Genomic DNA, 21,402 nt, shown 5'->3' with positions numbered 1-21,402 from the left:
GGGGCCGGTAGGGGGGCCGGGGTCACGTCCAGGCGACTTGGGTCAGCCTGGGTGCACTTCTCTAGCACAGAACTAGAGTGAGCGACATCCGAGAGTTGCTGCTAGGATAAAACCTTTTCTAAGTTAAGGACTTTAAAGCAGTAGTACTGGGGAGAGTGAAGGGGGGCTCTCTTGAGGGCTAGGAACTTGGGGACGGCTTGAAGAGGAGCTGGGCCAGCGCTGCAGGCGCCGGCGGCTGGGGTCTGGGGACCGGAGGGCGGGGGCCGAGGGCGGAAAGGGGCCGGGGCCGGCGCTGGGGGCGGGACCAGGCCTGGTGGCCGTGGCGGGGGCTGCGGCGCTGGGGGCGGGGCAGGGCGGGGCTGGGCGGCCCGGCCCGGGACACCCGCTCCGGATTCACTGGTGGGGCGGCTTCGGCTTCTGCAGCACTGGAGGCGGCAGCGGCCGGAGGGAGACTTGAGGGGCGCGCCCGCCACCGTGGACCGGGACGCTTCCCATAGGGGACCCTCCGTCGACACCCTCCGCCGCGCCGTCCCGCAGGAGCCGGCGGGACCCCCGGCCGGCAGGGAGCGCCGGCGGCGGCGGCGGCACCATGAGGCGGCCGTGGGGCGCGCTGCTGCTTGGCGCCCTGCTCTGCGCACACGGTAAGCGGCGCCGCCGCGCCTAAGCCGACCGGCCCAGCGGGAAAGTTTTTCTCTGGGTCCGGCCGCGGCAGGACTCACCTCCCGAGGGCGGGACGGCGCAGGCTGGGGCCTGGGACCCCTCGCCCTCACTCCAAGCAGCAGCCCAGAGGTTGTGTTCTGGGGAGGGGACCGGGAGCTCCCCCAACTCCTCCAGTCCGAGACGGGACAGCGGTGGAGGAGCACTCCGGACTCGGGTCTGGGCCAGGCTGGGGGGAAGGTCCGAGGCGCTCGCTCGCCTTCCCTCGCTGCTCTTTGAAGAGCTGGGGTGCTTCCCTTTTAAGGTTTAGACAGGGTCTCTGTGTCTTTGGTGCGAATGAATGTGGGCGAAGAAAGGGAGGCGGGGAGGGATGGTCGCTAAACCATAAATTGTAAATAGCCCTCTTTTCAGGGGCTGGGGGTCTCGGGCGGATTGCGGAGAGGCTCCAGAGGAATCTGAATACTTGAGCTCTGGGGATTCCTCCACTCGAGGAACAGTTCCTTGGACCCCGGACCATGCTCCCGCCGAGAGTCCTTGGGCACTGCCTGCTCGCAGCATCTTCTCTTAGTGGTGTTTTGGGTTCCCTCTCCTGGTTGTGACCAATCAGCTTCCTGCCCTGGATCCTTCCCGGAGGGGGGGAGGGGGAAACAGGGTTGGAAAAGGGGCAGAGGAGGGACACAGGGAAGAAACTGCTGGAAGACTCCCGCAGATCCGCCCTGGCCGGGATAGCTGGGCGGGTATCGCCGAACCTCAGAAGGCAGCCTCCCGGCCCGCGCGGTGGCCCTCGGGGAAGCTGGAGGGATGGCAGCAGGACTGCTGCTTCATCTGCTCCTTATTAATATCTTGTTTGGTACCGGTACGCAACTGGTGTGTGTGATTAGGGCTCCAGTGGAATCTGTTTCTCCGCAGCCGGCTAGGACCGTGGGTGCACTCCGTGATTTAGCAGCTGCCTCTAGTTTGTGCCCAAAGATCAAAGAACTTTGATCTTTGAATCCCAACCCTATTCACCCACCGCTGTTCAGCCGGGGGAGACACGAATCTTCCCATTCTCCCCGCTGCTGGGATGAGGCGGTGGGGTTCAGAATAATGGTGTCTGTAGACCACGGCCTTGAGCCAGTTCTTTAACGTAAAGGGAGCTCGTGTGGAAATAATGCAAATTTCGGAACTTGCCTGGCAGGGCGTGGAGATGCCTGAGCACTTGTTTTAAAGGTGTTTACCTCCCAAATCCAAAACAGAGTTCTCTTGTCTGGTATTTAAACTACCCGTGGGTTTTAAATGACGTTTTCCATGCCCACTCTAACCCGACCGAGCTCTTAACTCTTCCTCTCGGAGTAGTAGCCTGGGCGACCCACGTTCCTCTTCGCACCGTGCTCTCCCCCTCCCGAGCTCTCTCCTAGAAGGTTATTTGCAGCCTCTCTGGCGTGTCGGGACAGCGGCCCTACTGGGGTAGGAATGTAGCTGCTCTTCCCACCGCATGGGCCCCTTAAAGGGACAGCTATGCTTTTTGGGGGCTTTTCCCCTTCGGGCTGCAAGGGAAGAGGATGGAACTTTCCTCTCGGCCCCCTGGAGGAAGTTTTGAAAAAGATCAAGGGAAATGGCACGGCACTGAAAAAAAAAAAGGGCCAAAACGGATACCAACAAAGCCAGAGAGGAGATTGTCGCCTTCTGCCCTAGGGAAAGGGGAGCTGGAAGGTTCCGGGCTGAGACTGGCCAAGAGGATTTTATCGCTCCAGAGCTGTCAAAATTGCCTAACACTACATCTGCATTGAGAACGGGGGTAGAAAATTATGTATATTTTATGCTTCACAGAAGAAGGTTGGGAGGGTTCTGGGTAACTATTTGGGTTCTTTTTAAGGACAAAATATTTAATGGAAACTTCTAAGCATGGGAGGCTTTCTGTGCATGTGAATAAGGACACTCCATGGCACCAAGATCTAAACTTCGCCTGGCCTGGTACTGAGCCATCCTCAGAGGCTTGGAGGGAACAGATTCATGGTTCGTCAACCAGTGAGACTGAGCAGTCGCTCAACCAAAAATATCACAAGGATCCCGCACTATGTTCCAGGGGCTCAGGGAGAAGACAGTGTGTCATAGTAGATCAGTTAGGCAGATCTGACCTCCGCTAGGAATGAATTCAAGACAATAAGATATAAGGTGCTTATTTGGATGCTGCTAGTACTTGGGGCTTTTCCTAGAGCCTGTGGGATTGGCCTGAGCCTATATAATACTCCAACCTTAAAGATTTTGGAAGGGAACTTGATTGCTGGTAATAGCCCTGGGTATCTGCCTATTGAGGGTTGACGTGAGGCCTTAGACAAATCCACCACCATTTGAAGAGTGGAAACCCTGTTTGTCTTGGAGATCTCTTCCAGGTAAGCTTTGGTAGATAGAGGGTTATATCTGACGATGAGTGCAAATGAGTGGAGCTGAGACTGGTTTCTTTTCCATCTGGTGGTGTCATGGTGCTTGGTTGACCTTGTCCCTGATCTTACTGGACTTGTGAAAGATGCTTGGCTTGTCACTGACTTTGGATTTCCTCTTCTGTCCCCTGTTGCATATCAGATAACATCTTTGGGACTGGCACATGGTATTAAGAATGACAGGTGCGAGGGAACTGAGTATGACCATGTCTGATACAGAGCACGTTGGGCATGTCCATTTTCTGGGCCAGCAGAGAACACAGGAAATCACAGAGGACAGGATATTTTACACGTCTTTCTCATTCTTTCTACGGATTGACTGCTAATCTTGATCCCTAAGAAGAAGGAAAATGGGAGAGACTGGCTATGTTGCTTCTCCTTTGAAGAGAAGATTCATCCTATGGGCTTCCAAAATAGGAACAGAATTTTGGAGACTACTTTAAAAAGTAGTCTTGTCTTTTTTTGTGATTGGACACATCTCATAATTTCGAGACAGTTCCATGCCCATGGCCGACTAGGTCTGTTAGCCTGTTCCAGCCACAGTCTCTACATTCCTTGACGCAGTTTAGCCATGAGTTTTGTCACAGTTGCCTGGACATGGGGCATCTGGCCCCAGACTGTGTCTGGATTACCATCTCAGCTTCAGCATTGGAAGACCTTTTCCCCTTCTCAGCCTGGTGGGATTCAATATCCCAGGAAAGCCTTCCTGCCAACTGGTTGGCTGGCAGAGCCAGGCTTTGGCCCTATAAATAGCTCTGATGAATGCCTGTACTTGCCGCTCTCCTTCCAGCTTCGAGCTGACAGGGTCAGTTCCTTCTCCCCAGGAGCATTCCCTAAACTGGGCTCTGCACCCATTCATTTGTTCATTCATTCCCCAGACACACATTTGTCAAGTGCTAATCTAATCACTGCATACATAGCTCTGTGATCAAGAAGCAGAGGCAGGCCTGGGTTTGAATCTTGGCTTCGCCACATCTTTGTGACCCTGTACAAAACACTTTATCACCCTGAACTTCGGGGTTTATATCTGTAAGTGGGGGGAGGGGGTGGAGTAGTAATAAATTATCATGTGAGGATATTGTAAAAATTAAAGGAAATAATAGTATGTTCAAACCATTCGGCACAGAATCTAACATCTCTGTTACCACAGGTCTGGGTAAATGTTAGTTGCTTGTTAGCATGCTTGCAGAAGTGGATTAGAGACGGTTCTTGCCTTTGGACTATGGGAACCAGACAACCGTAGTTATACTACAGTGTCATGGGCTAAAATGGAGGCTCAGCCCTTCATTTCAGCTGGTTTTTTGCTTTCTTTTTTTAAAGATCTTGCCCTTTCTTTTCCCCCTTGAAAACCTAATGAAACCTAAGCATATTTCCCTCCTGTCCACACTTCAAAAAAGAGATTAAGCGATACCATGAGTCTAGGGGGCCCACTCTGCCTTAGTTCTCCTGGGAGAGGGCCTGGGATGTGGGGCTTTCCTCTGAGAGCTTCCCTGTTAAAAGCCCTGTGGTCAGGGATGCAGCCAGGCATCTCACCCTAAGGTTGCTGTGACCCGGGGTGAGAGGTGCTGGCTGAGGTCTCTTGTAGCTGGAACAGTTTAGAATTCCAAGCTCTCCCTCCCACTGGCCTGGGAAAGGAGTCAGGCCCCAGAGCTCATAAGATAGTAATTGCCCCAATTTGGGGGCCGGGCGTTGGGGAGCTGCCTTCCTTCATGACTACTGTCTTCAATCAGGAATCCTGTCAGCGTGCAAGGATAATTGATTCAGGTCTCAAGCCCACGACTCGCTCCTCCCTCCCCCTGCCCAGCCCCCAGCTCCTCCACCCCCAAGTTTGACCCCTGTTGTCTCTTTGTTTCTTCTATTTAAGTTGGTGCCAGAGATGTGATGGTTTTGGGGACTGCGGAAAGTTGACCATAACTGAGAGAAGCCGTTCAAAAGAGCTGATTCTCTAGCTTCCCTGGCTGTCGTTTGACTCCATTTTCTGTTCTGCATTTTTGATTTAGCAAGAAGCAAACATCCTTGGTGCCCTTGGGCACCTCTTACGCCCTTCTGAGCAAACTTTATTCTTTCATGGCACGTAGGCATTCTCATCCTTGCTCACAGCTGAGTGGATTGCCTGCAAGCTTCCCTAATGCTCTGCTCCCCTGCCCATTCAGGTTAGAGTGAGAAGGGGAAGGGCGCTGCCTGAGCCCCAGCTGGGAAAAACCTTGCTGGGGACTCGGGACTCGCTGCAAGCCCGGACATGGCCTACAGGAGCTCCCCCCTCACCTCTGTGCTGAGCCAGGGAGGATCGGAGTTGCGAGCAAAGCCGGAAACAAAAGACTGGGAGCAAACCTCCCATCTGGCTGAGAGGCAGCACAAAGGTGCTGCTGCATAATTTATCACCGGAGGTTTTCTGGGGCCTGGAAGCTCCTAGCTCCAGGCAGCACCTTTTTGGAGGAGAGAGTCCCTCCCCCTGTCCCATCTGGGTGTAGGGCCAGGCAGGTACAGATTAGGGTATTGGGAGAAACACCTGATTAGCACGTGAAATAAAGAAGCTTTGAGGTTGGAAGCACCTCCAGTGATCTCTCCTCGCTCTGCAGCTCCACTTCCTGCCTGGCCTGCAGGGCAGGGGTGGGGGGGAAATGCTCCAAATGTTCCCTTCGTTGGCCCCAGCCTTGGGAACCCGACTGTCACCATGGCATGGATGAGGACAAGAGATAGTTTCACTGTTAGGGACTACAGCCTTCTGGAAACCAAATACAGATGCCAGGTTCTAATATCCATAAGCCTAGTAAATAAGAAAGGGAATTCCCTCCTTTTTCCACTCCCCTGCCACACTCACTGTCAGTTTAAACGAGAAATTTCAACCACAGGTTCAGAGAAGCAGTAAAAGTGAATGACTGTAAAATATACGTCCCCCAAATGAGAATTTCTGCTCCTCTGGGAGTGATCTCTGGTGACCATTTTTGCCTAATAAGCTGGGGACATGTGGTCTAAAAATTACAAATGTATTTCTGGGGCATTTCACATTTGTGAATCTTTTGCTGTATTGCTGGCACTCAAAGTGTTAGCATGTTTTATCACATTTACTCCTCACCATATCCTTATAAGGTAGATTCTGTTAGATTCCTGTCTTACAGATGGGAAACTAAGGCTTAGGCCATTTGCTGTCACACAGCTAGTGAGTAACTGACCTAGGATTTGAACCCAGAGCCTAAGCTGTTAACTCTCTAATCCATACTACCTCTTAGAATAGAATCTTTTGTATCTAAGCTACACCAGAATGTCTTGGTCGGGACTGTCTGTATTTTATCTTAGATTGCCCTCTCCTCTGTGTTTTCAGTCTTCATCTTCTCAGGGAATCCCAATTCTCATAATTCTTTATGAGAATTACCTTTCAGGTGCTTCTTGATGGAGTGAGGCTTAAAAAAGCTCCCAGAAGGGGAGATATGGTTTGTTGCTCCCTGAAGCCACGTGTTACTCTGTGGACCTTGGGTTTTGAGATGTAAGGGGAGAGGAAAGCAGTACTTTGAGCAGCCCCTCAGAGAGCACAGCCACATTCAATCCCTGTTGGATTTGTGAAATCTGTTGACTAAGCTTCTAGGCAGGGTAAGAAGCCGGTATGGCGATGTAGCTACATTACTGGGTTGAGAGAGAGGACACAGATGAAGATGATGGGGTTAATAACAACAACAACAACAAAAATAATAGCTGCTTATGTATTATGTATAATAGCTACTTTATATGTATTATTTCATTTAAACCTCCCAGCAACCTTATGAAATAGATACTATTATTACCCCTGATTCATAAAAAAGGAAACTAATCCATTTCTAAATTGCTCTGTAATTTAGGTTCTAAATGCTCTTTTCTATATTTGCCTCCTAAGAATTGGTTGATGATAAATTAGGTAAGGATAAAGGATACCATGTACTTCAAGCTCCCCCAGAGAAGGGCAGTAAAGCAGGACTCTTGCCACAAGACTCTCTCCCACCTCTTCCTGTGGTCACTCATGCCACCAGCTTAACCCATGGGAACAGCACTGCAGCTTGGCGCACAGTTGGATTTTTCGACGTCTCAAGCCCTGAAATATTAGGGCTTAATCATGGGGTGGGTGGGTAAGACAGTCTGGATGAGTCAAATTCTATAATAGCAATAGTAGGTGCTACGATTTATCAAGAGCTTAGTATATGCCAGGCATTATGCTAAGGGCTTTTTATGAATTAAGTAATTCAATTCTCATAATATCCATGGGAGGTAGGGGCTCTTATTATCCCAGTATTCCAGATGAAAAACTAAGGTGTAAAGAGATTACACCTGGTCCGATGGCCAGGAATTAGCTTAGTTTTGTTTCCATGTTCTTAACACTATGCTCTCCTGCCTCATAACTTTGGAAGCTGACCATTAAGGACTTCTTTTCTGTGTTAAAAAAAAAGTGGCAAGAGAAGGCTGACCTTGTTGGTAATCATGTGATTTATGGTATCACTTTTGAGAGGGCCCACTAGGAGAAGACTTTATCAGATAGATTTTCAAACCAGGTAAGGCTGGCCTCTAGGGATCTAGGGACAGAAATAAGGAGAGTCACGGCATGTCAGTATGACAGCTTGATAATACAGCCAGTGAAAGGAACTCTTGTTGGAGAAAGGAGTGAACTTAAGCTGGATAGAACTAGGAAGCCACCTTAAAATGAAGATTCCTGTTTTCCTGAGTATAGGGTAGGTAGGAAACAACCACTTTTATTTCTCATATTCTGGGCTTCTCTTTTCCTATGACTCCCGACTGTCACAAGATTCTAATGGAATGTGTCATTCATTCGTTTCACAAACTTATATTGATCATCACTACATACCAATCACTGAACTGTGCACTGAATACAAATACAAAGCTCTATATCATACAATTCCAACCATCGAGAGGCTTCTGGTCTAGTAAGTGAACAATGGTCCCACAGTGAGCTAAATGCTACCGTAAGAGGAGACACCAAGGGCCTCTGGGGCACACAGCAGGGGCTTTCAATTCAGCTGGGGCTTTGTGGGTCCAGGTGGGGCAGCATCAAGAAAGGGTTCATGTTCTGGCCTCCTTCTACTGCCAGCCATTTACCTTGTTTGGTATTGGTTCCAATGTTTTCTGTGCAGGCTCTGTCCTCTCAAACAGTGGCTGTATAGCTACCCGAGTCTCTCCAGACTGCAGGTATCTCTTGGGTGAGACTAGATCCATTTCCATGTGGCTTTTGGCTGTCACCCCTTTCAGTTATGTCAGTCTTGTCTCGCTGTATGGGCTTCCCTTTCAGTGAGAGACGCTTACTGAGTAAGCTGCCCAAGGAGCTGAAATCAGTGGATTGGTCCCTTGATTGGCCTGGATGTAGTTCAAAGTCATTCCAAATAACTTATCCTCATTAAATAAGGTTTATATCTTCGCCGTTGCTGCCAGTTGTTAGGAGAAGAGAAGAGAGCTTTGGTATGTTATGAAATAAAAGATCCTTCACTTATATGAGTGATGATTCCTCCCTTTCCCATTGTAATCCCTTCCACGTTGGGGTAGCTGTCATATCCCAACACTCACAGAACACCCCTTAAGCCTTCTCATTTCTGGTTCAACTTGAAAAAGCTGCTCTGTAGCTGTGTATAGTCACTGTACACCTTGGGCCTCCAAGTGACAGGTGTGGTCCACCTTGAGCTGAGCTTTCTGTGGGGCAATCGGGAGCAGTGCCTCTCTTTTTTTTTTTTTGCCTGTGCCTCATGACTTGTGGGATTTTGGTTCCCTGACCAGGGATCGAATCTGGGCCCTCGGCAGTGAGACCACAGAGTCCTAACCATTGGACAGCCAGGGGAATTCCCAGCAGTGCCTCTGTAACTTGAGTGTGCATCAGTGGGAAGCTTTATTGGAAGTCCAGATTCTGAGATCATATTAAGAGAAGAATATTGGTCTAAGGGTCCGAATGGGGCTGCCATCCTGGCTCTCCTACTCACCCCATGACCTGGGCCAAAGTAGGTGATCTTACCAATTAAATGGGTAGTCCTGTAATGATTAAATGAGAACGCAAGTGTGTATGCAGAAGTAGCTTGCAAACTGTCAAGAAAAACTGCAAAACATAATCATTTGTTGTCTAAAGCCCTGCCCTTTTCTGGACCAACACGGTACCGAGGCACTCTTTCAAAGGGCTAGGGTTCCATACTCTCCTTGCTTCACTGCTTTACCTTAGGGCAAGGGAAATTGGTCTTTAGCCTCAGCAGTAGCCAGAAGGAGAGGTCACTGCTTGAGATCCATAAACTCACTGCACATTTGCCAATCCAGAATGCAGAAAGAAGGACCCCAAAATCCCAGTGTTGTAAATCCCCTTTTTTGATCTCAGGGTATTGGAAATTCTCATAATAGCAATACCACTTATTAGGAGGCAGTATTCATGAAGAGACTAAGAGCAGAGGATCTGGAATTGACCTGCCTGTGTGTGAATGCTGGCTCCAACCCTTAGTATCTGTGTGACCTGTCAACAGACTTCCCCTCCCTGTGTCTCAGTGTCCTCAACTGTAAGGTGGTGATAATAATAACAGTGCCACTTCCCAGGGTTGTTGCGAGCATTCAATGATGTGGCATAAGAAAAGCACTTAGAAAAGTATTTGGAGGGCACATGGTAAGTACTCAGTAAATGATGGCTGTATTTTTATGAAGCTTTTGCTGTATGCCAGCCCTGCGCTAAGCAGTCTACATGGATTATTTAATCTTTACAAAACCCTTTGTGGTAGAACTGTTGTTATTCCCATTTTATGGATGAGGAAACTGAGACTCAGAGGCATTAACTAACTTGCTCAAAGCTGTAGAGTTAGTGTAGAACCAGGACTTGAACTCCAGCCTCTCTGACTCAAGAATCTGTGTTCTCTCACGTATTACACTGTGTCTGGTAGTGTAAGCAGATGGACGTGTTTCCCTGCTTTCCTTCCGAAGAAAGCAGTGAGAAAGTGGTCAGATGGCTGAGATTTTGGTTAACCTCCCAGGAAGGCCCTATGAGCACATTACCATGTGTCCTAAAAGCTGAATAACTTGATGATCGGGGATAGTGAACACTTTGGGAGGAGGTCTTTTCCATGTTGAATTGCATTAGGTTGAAGGTTCCATGCCCTTTGAGGCCACGGTAGCTTGCAGTGTGGCTGGCAAATAGCTTTCAAGGCCAGAAGCACAGCTGAGTGTTCTAACTGAACACTTCTTAAAATGAAGACCGCGTTTTGCCACCCGCAGTCATTTGTATCCTTTCTTCACTCACCATTCTTTTAGTTGAAAAGGGTTAAAAGCTGTCCTTTAAGATCACAGCCAGGACTTGAGTGAAAAGGCAGAATTCCACCTCCCAGGATCCCAGAGGGGCAGCAGTTGTCCAGAAGAGCTGGGGTTTGGAGTATAATGTGTCTGTTTACTGTATGAACACCCAAGCCAAGAGTTTGCCTGTCGCCGGCTGCCTGACCTTCAGATGTTGCTCTGACATGCAGGAAGTCATGACTCTTCAGCAACTAACTTGATGCCCACTGGATGGAATGCTTTGTTCCTGAAGTCTGCAGGGGAAACTCAGGACTTCTGCTATCACTCAGCCAAAAGGGGGCCGGGGGGGAGGCTAAAAAAAACCCTGAAGGCTCCGCTTTTACCTTGTGGATTCCTTTTGACTTGCATGCAGCCTGAAATGCTGCTGTCCTTGATCTCCTGATCCTCGTACTGAGGTTCTTAAAATCAAGGCCTTTCAGAAAAAGCTAGCCCCCAAATCCTCATGCCTGCACACCCCCAGCATGCATTTATGGAGCATCCTTGGTGTTCCCAGGCAGGAGGTTAGCCTCTTTCACGTTTATCTTCATGTCCAACCCTTGCGGCTTTTTTTACACACAAGGAAACAGGCTAAGGGGCTACGGGATTCGTACAAGGGGGCACAGCTGGTCAGTGGGGCCCAGCTCTGTCCGCTCCAGGTCCAGTGCTTCCTCCTCCTCTCCCCCCAGTGCCCCCTCTTCCTCTCCATTCTTGTCACCCCCTTACCCTGATTTCCTCCTTGGTGTGGCCCCGCTCCCTGCTGTGCGTGGCTAGCGGCATTTCTCAACCTCCATTGACATTTCAGGCTGGATAACTTCTTTGTTGTGGGCGCCTGCCCTGTACATTGTAGGATATTTAGCAGCATCTGTGGCCTTTATCCTCTAGATGCTGCCAGTACCACCAATCACAACCAAAATGTCATCATGCATTGCCAGATGCCCCCAATCTTCAACTGAGGCCAGTCTTCAAAGAAGGAGAAAAATCATCCCTCATTGGGATGACTTTTAGCTTTATTCTTAGCCTTATTCTTCCTCTTCACCATTCTTCCCCGAGAAAGAGGTCAGCGTGTTGGTGGTGAGCCCCATGGCATGGAGTCCTCTGGAATACTTAGTCATTGCTCTTTCATCCCAGCCAGAGTTCCCTAAAGCAGTGCCTATAGACTGTGATGAGCTGGTCAAACTTACAGAAGTTCCTCAGGCTCTGGTGCCAGGGTCTGAGTGAAAAAAGCCCTCATCCCTTCTCAGTGCTCTCAGGACAGGCCCAAGAGGATGGGACTGGGTCTTCAGTGCTTCCCTGGGAAGAATCCTCTGTCCTGTACTTGCAGAGAGATCTGGAGAGACAGGAGTGCTGGGCTTGGCGTAGGGCCTTCCTATGAGGTATAGAGATGCTGCTCCTTTCAGATGGATTCCCGTGGCTTCTGCAGGAAATCCTGCATCTTTTCTAGGGCAGCTGATTCCCTTAGCATGTGGAGGGGGAGGGCAAGGCCTCAGTTGAAGATTGGGTGAAAGCTGTGGTCCTCACTCCAGAAACGTACACTTTGCCTGTAGTTTCAGGGGTTCACAGATACCAAAGGTTGGCCATCCCTCCCATCCATTTGCAGGTTAGGGCCCCTTGCTATATGCTTACACTTATCCTTGGGGTTGAAGTGGAGAGGGAGGGGTCTTTGGCTCCCCTTTTGCTTTTGGTGGGAATAACAGTCCACCCTTTCATTCTGGGCCCTCAACCCTAAGCTGGCTTGAGAAATATAATACAAGGTGAGGATGTAGTCAAGGAGATGAGCCGAGAGAGAAGCTGGGCCCTGTAAATAGGAAAGGAAGCGGGATGGCAATTCGGGAGCTGACTCCTTCCCTGTTCCAGCCCAGCCTGAGGGCAAGGCCCAGCTGAGGGGAGGAAAGGGAGGAGAAAGCAAGCGGAGGAGATGAGCAAGGGAGAGGTGACCCCCTTCTTTCCCAGCTGCAGCAGCCCAGCGGGTTAGATGAATGCTGGGAGGGGGGAGAGTGACCCTGGCAGAACCCTTTGTTCCAGCTGAGGCTGGAGCGGGGGCACCGAGCCATTCACACGCCATCCCAGGGCATCCTGCTGGGCACGCTGGGGAGGGGGCACAGCAGCCGGTCATGGGACTTGGCCAGGCAGATAGCTGGATGCTCAATAGGGAAGCCCAGCTGTGTGCTGCGGAGGCTGCGGGAGGGGCTGCTTCTGCCATCCTTTCTGCAGGCTGTGGCCAGTCCCGCAGACCGGAAGGCTCTGTCTGGTCCCAGTCGCTCTGCCCTGAGGCAGCCTGGTTTCCCGGTCCCGCTTCTCCTGGTCACCCTCCTTAAAGCGAGTTCTAACTCAGGGACTCACAGCAGCTCCTGTTGCTCCCTGCTCCCTCGTGTGATTTCTTATCCCTAAAGGGGCTCCAGCATTTTAATTCCACTCTTATTTCTTTTCTCCCTGGCCAATGTCCTGGTCCTGGATAGAGGCAAAAGCATGCATAACTCCACCTAGTTTTGGAGGGAAGGATATGGAAACCTTTCTACGTCGCCCATGCTGTCCCTGGCTCCCCTTCCTCAAGACCACCAGCCCTCTAGGTGGCATCATTTGTCCCTGGGCCTTTGGGGGTGTGTGCAAAAAAACCCTGTCATAGAAGGGATACTGGACTGTTTGTGAGCCCAAAGTCAGAGGGTATCTTCTTGACCATTTGTGCCTTGGAGGAGGGGGAAGGCACGATCATATGGTCCACACCTCCCTGCAGCATCACTGTGGCCTCCTAGGTGACGGTGCTCCTAGACTTGGCTCCTCTACCTTGCTCCCCTGGAATGGGCTTTGGTTGCATGAGAGCTGAGCCCTCACTGGTTCCTCTTCCCTCTTCCCAGGCCTAGCCAGCAGCCCCGAGTGTGCTTGTGGTCGGAGCCACTTCACGTGTGCAGTGAGTGCCCTCGGCGAGTGTACCTGCATCCCCGCCCAGTGGCAATGTGATGGAGACAACGACTGCGGGGACCACAGCGATGAGGACGGATGTAGTAAGAACCTCCCCATGGGACGCTGGGAAGTGGTAGAAGGTGTGAGGGAGCAAGGACAGGTGTGATGGCGTGTTCTGTGCATCAGCTGTGTCAGACTCAGAGTTGGACTCTCTCGAGGGTGACAGGTATTAACGATGGGTGGTTTCTTCACAATGTATATGGCTTCAGCCCTCCCATATTTCCCATATTTCCATGCATGTATGGCCAATAAAACAAACTTTGAAACAAGTACGGGAGAAAACATTTGAAATTACAGGTGGTCTCTTTAATTAAATAGATCTCTCTGTATTTATGTGAATATGTGTATCTATTGCATATTTGTGCATTTTAAAATGTGCATACTATACGTGGATGCCGAGTATTTCTGTGTTTCTTATGTTGGTATTCTGTGTAATCACACCTTTTCAAATAACATAAACTTTGTAAGAAATCACATACTCTCATTAAATCTCCCCTTTCCCCTCGTGTAGTAACATGCACAACAGGCTAGGGTATCCTGTCTTGGGTATGTAGTAATATTACTCCTGAGCCAGTTACTTGTCTGGATTCAGGGGTGCAATCTCCACCCTGCAGCACCTATATCTGAGGGAGGCTAATTAGTCTCAGAAGAGTGAAGCTACAACCTGGACCTTATTAACCCTAATCAGTTTAGCTAATTGTGATGATGGTAAACGGCTCACTTTCATGTAGCACTTTGGAGGTCTCAAAAGACCTCGCTGAGTCAATTATAATTATCCCCATTGTACAGTCAAAGAACCTGTAGCTCAGAGAGGGTAACTGGCTGGTGTGATAAGTGATGAGTTCTCGAACTTGAAATTGAGCCCAGGTGTGTCAATCATCATTTGATAAGAGGAAATGGGGAAAAATACTTTTGTTTGTCTTTTCATGTTTTCCTTAACTGCTTTCCTAGTGGTTTTGAGCTCCTTGGGCTCTTCTGCCTTCTGAATCCCTGACCACCACTCCCTGAGGAAGCTCTGGCTTCTTAACTGCTGTTTCTGCTTGGTTCTCCATCAGCTGGGGGCAGGCGTAGGAGTCCGTGAGGAAGGACTGTAATTCAGACAGGGAGTTACCAAAGGATTTCTGGCCCGGTTGAGCCTGCCTGAGTAAGTGCACCAGACTGACACTCGTTTCCCTTCTTTTGCCGGGACTCAGTGCTACCCACCTGCTCCCCTCTTGACTTCCACTGTGACAATGGCAAGTGCATCCGCCGCTCCTGGGTGTGTGACGGGGACAACGACTGTGAGGACGACTCGGACGAGCAGGACTGTCGTGAGTGCTGGCGGGGCTGGGCAGGTTCCATCAAGCTCTGCTGGGAAACAATTTTCAATCAGAGAATGATGCCGCAGGGGCTTCCCTGGCAGTCCAGAGGTAGATACTTGGCCTTCCAATGCAGGGGGTACAGGTTCAATCCATGGTCGGGGAGCTAAGATCCCACATGCCTCGCGGCCAAAAAAACCAAAACATAAAACAGAAGCAGTATTGCAACAAATTCAATAAAGACTTGAAAATGATGCCCCAGCCCGTGGTCTTTGGCTCTTGTCCTTCCACCTCTTCTCTTGGTCAGATAAGCCCCCGGAGACAGCCACCTCCTAGGCTCCCTTGGGAAGCATCAGAGCTGCTTGGCTGCTCTGCTCTGCAAGGCTTTCTGCTGGGCTCCCAGGCGCTGGCCCCACTGCCTGTAGCAGCCTGACCGCTCTGTGCCCACAGCCCCGCGGGAGTGTGAGGAAGACGAGTTCCCCTGCCAGAACGGCTACTGCATCCGGAGCTTGTGGCACTGCGATGGTGACAACGACTGTGGTGACAACAGCGATGAGCAGTGTGGTGAGCGGCGCTCCAGGGAGGCAGGCGGGGTGGCTGGTGGATGGCATGGCCATGGGGAGAAAGAGCAGCAGGGGCTCTAGCACTGCCCGAACCTTGAACTGCCCAGGTGCCTGGAGCAGCAGGAGGAGAGCAGGAGGGGCAGAGCAGCCAGACCCCCCAGGAACCACAGAATAGGAGCCTGAGGCCCAGTCTCTCCAGGGCTTCGGCTTTCCCCTTGGGAGTCTGCACCGAATCTGTGGTGTCTTGCAGGGCCTGGGTCAGACTCCCAGGGGCAGTGAGGATGGGAGTCAGGGAGGATTGCAGGAGGGTTGCCGGTGGGGCTCCTGCAGGATTGTTGTCCCATTGCGTCCCCCCAGACATGCGCAAGTGCTCCGACAAGGAATTCCGCTGCAGCGATGGAAGCTGTATCGCTGAGCACTGGTACTGCGATGGTGACACTGACTGCAAAGATGGCTCTGACGAGGAGAGCTGTCGTGAGTGGCCCCAGAACTCAGGCTCTTGGGCTGGGATGGGGCAGAGAGCTCCATCCCATGGGCTGAGGGCCAGGCTGAGGAGTGCATGAACAGTGGGCAAGGAGTGTGGGTTCTTAAGAAGCGGCTCCTCCTAGGTTGAGCCAGGGAGGGAACAGGTTCCCCAGGTGGGAAGGGAGGTCTCCCTTTGGTCCACCAGAATATAGGAGTCTATAAGGACCATCCCAAATGAAACCTGGTTTCTTTGTCTGAGCATCTTGCTCCTTTGAGGAGTCAGGGCCCCTCTCCTCTGTCCAGGACTGAGTGTATTCCCCTCCCCGCCCCTGCCCTCCTTCCAGCCTCAGCAGTGCCAGTGCCCCCCTGCAACCTGGAGGAGTTTCAGTGTGCCTACGGCCGCTGCATCCTCGATATCTACCACTGCGATGGTGATGATGACTGCGGAGACTGGTCGGACGAGTCTGACTGCTGTGAGTGCTCTGGCCAGCTGGGTGGGGGAGGGGAGGCCAGGCTGGGAGGAACTCCTGGGGTGGCAAGGCACAGGTGCCACCTGGGTCAGGAGCTCAGGGGACAAGCTTTTGGATTCCCTGGTCCCTACTGAGCAAAGATAGAAGAGCCTGGGTGCTGGGGCTGTGGCTTTCTGGTCTGCCATGGGACACTGGGTGCAGGGACTAGCTAGAGACAGAAGCCTATCGTGTTTCCGCAGCCTCCCACCAGCCCTGCCGCTCTGGGGAGTTCATGTGTGACAGTGGCCTGTGCATAAACGCGGGCTGGCGCTGTGATGGCGACGCGGACTGTGATGACCAATCTGATGAGCGCAACTGCAGTGAGTGGGGGGCGGTACCGAAGGCCTGGGCTGGAAGTAGAGAGAGGCCACCACCGGTAAAGCTTGAAGACAGTTAGGACAGGACCACCATGTACAGTCGTGTAGGTTGGGCATGGCCCAGAGGTGCTAGGTGCAAAGGATGCCAGTCCCACAGTAGACGTATCTTCCATGACTCTGTAGATTTATATAGTCATCATGGCAGTTTCCAGCAGATGGCAGTAAAGTGTCTTGAGGAAAAGGCACCTTTTTCCAATTCCCACAGAGATGCCATATAGACCAGCTGTGACACTGCTGTCAAGAAGAGTGGCGCGTGGGTGCTGGCATAAAGCGCATTTTGGGGTGTCAGGGTGGTGCTTTGGGCTGACGTGGGGCCCGGCTTTCATTAGACCTTTGCTTTGCCCAGCCACCTCGATATGTACGGCGGAACAATTCCGCTGTCGATCAGGCCGCTGCGTCCGTCTGTCCTGGCGTTGTGATGGGGAGGACGACTGTGCGGACAACAGCGATGAAGAGAACTGTGAGAACACAGGTAGAGTCTCCCAGGGGTACCCCAGGCCCGTTAACCCATAGGTGGGTTGGAGGATAGGAGTGGGAAGAGGGTGTTACTGCTGCCTTTCCATTTGGGCCAAGGTGATGCTTTAGTCAGATCTTGCCCATGACCTGGATTTTTCCTGCTCTTCTCAGTTACCAGTGTCAAATCCAGGCGCATCTGTTGACCTGCAGTCTCATGGCCTGGAACACAGTATCAGGGCTGGGAGTTTCAATGGCCTCTCACATCCTAACTCACACACGGTTGGTGCCTGGTGCTCTGGCCTCGTGAGCAAGGACTGCTCTCTGGCTGACAGCCCCCATGCCCCCTCCCCTAGCCACACTGGTGCCGGACACATGGATGTGCTCTCTCATTCTGTCCCACACCCCTCACCATCCCACTGCGGTGTCCTGGAGAGAAAACACATGCAGACATTCAGCCAGCCCTGTCTGAGCTGTTTCCTGCCTTGGACCCTGACCCTCCCACCTTGAGTCTCATCTGTCTCCAGCTCACCCTAGAAAATGACAGGCTCCCATCCTTTTGCTGACCCAAGCCCTGCCCTGATGTGACCTGGGTCTCCCCCCCTCCTTCCCCATTTTCCTCCCTCCCTCTCCAGGAAGCCCCCACTGTGCCTCGGACCAGTTCCTGTGTTGGAATGGGCGCTGTATCGGGCAGAGGAAGCTGTGCAATGGGGTCAATGACTGTGGGGACAGCAGCGACGAAAGCCCACAGCAGAGCTGCCGTGAGTGTCCCCCCGGGCGCGCCCACCTGTGGTTTGTGGCTGAGCCCCGCCCATACGCTTCAAAGAGAAGCCTCCCCAGTGACTCTTGCAGCCTCAGGAGCTGTTCTTCGTGGTCCAGGTGGAATGCCAAGTTGGCTGTCTGGGGGAGGATTCTGGGCTCAACTCCCATCTCTGGCTTGGCTGGCACAGGGCCCCGGACGGGTGAGGAGAACTGCAATGTTAACAATGGTGGCTGCACCCAGAAGTGCCAGATGGTGCGGGGGGCAGTGCAGTGTACCTGCCACACAGGCTACCGGCTCATCGAGGACGGACGCACGTGCCAGGGTGAGCTGGGGCCTGGGTGGGAGCAGGGCCAGGCAGCTGTGTTTCCGATGGGTCAGGCATTTGATGGGCGTAACCTCATATCATGATCACAATAGCCCTGGGAGGTAGGGATTGTTACCCCTCCCATTTCAAAGGTGGGGGAACGGAAGCTCAGAGAGGTGAGTTAGCAGAGTTGGGATTCCAGCCCAGCTTGGAGTGAACTCGAAGCCCTTGACCGCTTGTTATATAGTCTTCCCACTAGGCCTGGAAAGTAGATGGGTATGTGGGCAGGGAAGCAGCTCATCAGCTGGGCAGTTGGGGTGGGAGGACGGCAGAACAGAGATCTCCTGACCACGTTCCGTCCTCACAGATGTGAATGAATGTGCCGAGGAGGGGTACTGTAGCCAGGGCTGCACCAACAGCGAGGGGGCTTTCCAGTGCTGGTGCGAAGCAGGCTACGAACTCCGGCCTGACCGGCGCAGCTGCAAGGCTCTGGGTAAGGGGTGTTGGCATTTGGCTGGGTGGGCAGAGGACTGAGCCTGGCAGCCAGGTGCTCTGGTGCTTGGAGATTTGCCGAGAGTTAGCGGTTTCCATCGCAGTAAAATGGAGCTTTGAATTGCCTCCTGAGCCCCAAGCCAAACCCCGCTGGGGTGGGATGTGTACTTTGCAGGCTCCCACCCTTCTAGCACTGATGCTAACAGCTTGGGACGTGCCCTAGCGGGCTAGGGGCCCCCTGGAGCTGGGGGTGCACGCTGATGTTGCCAAGGGCAGCTCTGGAGCCTGGCGGGGGCCCCATTTCTATGCCACGTCCCAGGGCCGGAGCCTGTGCTACTGTTCGCCAACCGCATCGACATCCGGCAGGTGCTGCCGCACCGCTCTGAGTACACACTGCTGCTCAACAACTTGGAGAACGCCATCGCCCTCGACTTCCACCACCGGCGTGAGCTTGTCTTCTGGTCCGATGTCACCCTGGACCGGATCCTCCGCGCCAACCTCAATGGCAGCAATGTGGAAGAGGTTGTGTCTACAGGGCTCGAGAGCCCAGGTAGGGAACGAGGCCCCATGGGGAGGGGCAGGGCCACACCACATGCAGAGCCATCGAGGAAAGAACAGGCGAGTGGCTACAAACCTTAGGCAGCGGAACATCTTCTCGCAGTGAAATCTTGGATTCAACTCTAATATGGAAAACATTCATTAGTCTACCTTCATTTTGTAGGTTCAGGTTTATAACATCTGCTGGTTGTAAAGCAAACATGAGCTCAATCAGCAAGAGTAATGAGACTGTTTTGATGAATGTAACCACCTGAAATCAGAGATTTGTGGATGACCGTTACAGTTCTCTATCAGCCTTGCATCCAATTAGATTCTGACTTTTGTCTTGATTGCCTAGTATTAGGAATATTCTGATCAACCCAGATAAATATATCCGAATGTTTGCAGATTAGAAAAACAATAGCTCACTTTGCAATCTCAGGCCGTTCTACAAGCAGGGGAGGTGGGTTAGAATTTGGTATTGAGCACATTTGACTCAAATGCTTATGGGACTTCTGATGTTCCTCTGTGAACCCCTGAGCCACAATTTGTAAACCCCTGGGCCAGTGCAGTCGGGGACCCTGGGTGTGGGTCAGGGAGCCAGGATTCGTGAAGTGGAATGTGATTGGCTGCGAGGAGAAAATGCATGACCTTGGACAGTTACTTGACTTCTCTGTGCCTCAATATCCTCACCTTCATGGGCATTATAGTACCTAGCTCACACAGCTGTTGTGATGATTAAATGAGTTAGTGTGTGTAACATGGTTAGAAGAGTACCTGGCCCAAGAAACGGCTTTGTGTAAAGCTGCCCTTGCTTCTATGGCACAGAGGAGCCTGGGCTGAACCCCTGACATTTTTCCATGGCCTCTTTCCACTAGGGGGCCTGGCTGTGGATTGGGTCCATGACAAACTCTACTGGACCGACTCAGGGACATCAAGGATTGAGGTGGCTAACCTGGATGGGGCCCACCGGAAGGTGCTTCTATGGCAGAACCTTGAGAAGCCCAGGGCCATTGCCTTGCACCCCATGGAGGGGTGAGTGAGCTGTGGCTCAAGCTCCCAGGTTCCTCATGCAACCTCCAGGGACAGTTCCCCCTGCCACCTGGGCCAGACTTTATTGGTAGGGTGGGGGGTGGGGGGGGGCGGGCATCCTCACAGGGTGATGTTAATAGCCTTGGCTGTGCACTCAGACACACCTGGATTTACAGCTCTTCAGTAATTGGCTGTATGGCCTTGGGCTAATTAATCTCTATGCCTCCATTTTACTCATTTCTAAACTGGTGATCGAAAATATACCTACCTCACAGCTGTGTGAAGATTAAAGATTGAATGAGATGATGCATTTTAAATGGCATAACACATTATGTAAGTGGCAGATGTTTAGTATTTTTGTTATTAGTTCATAGGGTTGAGCTAATTAATAAAAATTAATAGGGGGCTTCCCTGGTGGCACAGTGGTTGAGAATCTGCCTGCCAATGCAGGGAACACAGGTTCCATCCCTGGTCAGGGAACTAGATCCCACATGCATGCCACAACTAAGAGTTTGCCTGCCACAACTAAGGAGCCCACCGGCTGCAACTAAAAAAAAAAGCGCAAGTGCTGCAACTAAAGGAGCTGGCGAGCTGCAACTAAGACCCAGCACAACCAAAAAATAAATAAATCAGAACAAAATAACTTAAAAAAAAAAACCTGGCAAAGTTGAATGGCAAGAAGCTGGCATTACTTTAAAAATAAAATAAAAATTAATAATTTTATTATTAGAAGAAAGGTCTCCTGAAATGCAAGTTCTTAGCCTCTGGTTTTTAAAACTTAAATGCAGGGACTTCCCTAGTGGTCCAGTGGTAAATAATCCGCCTTCCAATGCAGGGGACGCAGGTTCAATCCCTGATCAGGGAACTAAGATCCCACGTGCTGCGGGGCAGCCAAGCCCGTGCGCCACAGCTACTGAGCTTGCGTGCCTCAACTAGAGAGCCCACGTGCCACAAACTACAGAGCCCACGCGCTCTGGAGCCCATGTGCCCTGGAGCCTGTGCGCCACCACTAGAGAAGAGAAAACCTGCACACCACAACTAGGGAGAAGCCCGTGCGCCCGAACGAGCGCCACAACGAAGGCTCCCGTGTGCCGCAACGAAGACCCCACGCAGCCAAATGAATAAATATTAAAAAGAAAAATTTAAGTGCAGTCAATCAAGGGGGGTGTCCTCTAAGATCCTACAGTTGCAGGTCAGCTGTTTTAGAAACACAGAGTGTGTGTGTGCGCGCGCATGTGCGTCCATGTGAGACGTTACAGAAGGCGGTGGTAGACATTGTGACAAAGAAGAAAGTGCTTGTCCTAAGTC

The 21,402-nt window shown here is 51.6% G+C and overlaps 1 protein-coding gene across 1 annotated transcript in view; it reads left to right on the top strand.

Moving 5' to 3' along the window:
• The first annotated feature begins 515 nt into the window (after positions 1-515).
• LRP4 (LDL receptor related protein 4) overlaps positions 516-21,402 on the top strand; it is a 51,996-nt gene continuing 31,109 nt past the window's right edge. Inside the window, exons 1-13 of the mRNA XM_032641355.1 lie at positions 516-641; positions 13,196-13,342; positions 14,495-14,611; positions 15,050-15,163; positions 15,520-15,636; positions 15,972-16,100; positions 16,337-16,456; positions 16,860-16,985; positions 17,602-17,727; positions 17,917-18,051; positions 18,401-18,526; positions 18,845-19,075; positions 19,941-20,097. Coding sequence (XP_032497246.1) covers positions 590-641; positions 13,196-13,342; positions 14,495-14,611; positions 15,050-15,163; positions 15,520-15,636; positions 15,972-16,100; positions 16,337-16,456; positions 16,860-16,985; positions 17,602-17,727; positions 17,917-18,051; positions 18,401-18,526; positions 18,845-19,075; positions 19,941-20,097 — 1,697 coding nt within the window. The 5' untranslated portion in view covers positions 516-589. The remainder of the gene's footprint in view (positions 642-13,195; positions 13,343-14,494; positions 14,612-15,049; positions 15,164-15,519; positions 15,637-15,971; positions 16,101-16,336; positions 16,457-16,859; positions 16,986-17,601; positions 17,728-17,916; positions 18,052-18,400; positions 18,527-18,844; positions 19,076-19,940; positions 20,098-21,402) is intronic.

Source organism: Phocoena sinus, chromosome 8 (assembly GCF_008692025.1).
Source record: "Phocoena sinus isolate mPhoSin1 chromosome 8, mPhoSin1.pri, whole genome shotgun sequence".
In the NCBI taxonomy this organism is placed as follows: Eukaryota; Metazoa; Chordata; class Mammalia; order Artiodactyla; family Phocoenidae; genus Phocoena; species Phocoena sinus.
Note: the sequence above shows the minus strand (reverse complement) of the source record. Positions and strands in the feature narration are given on the sequence as shown.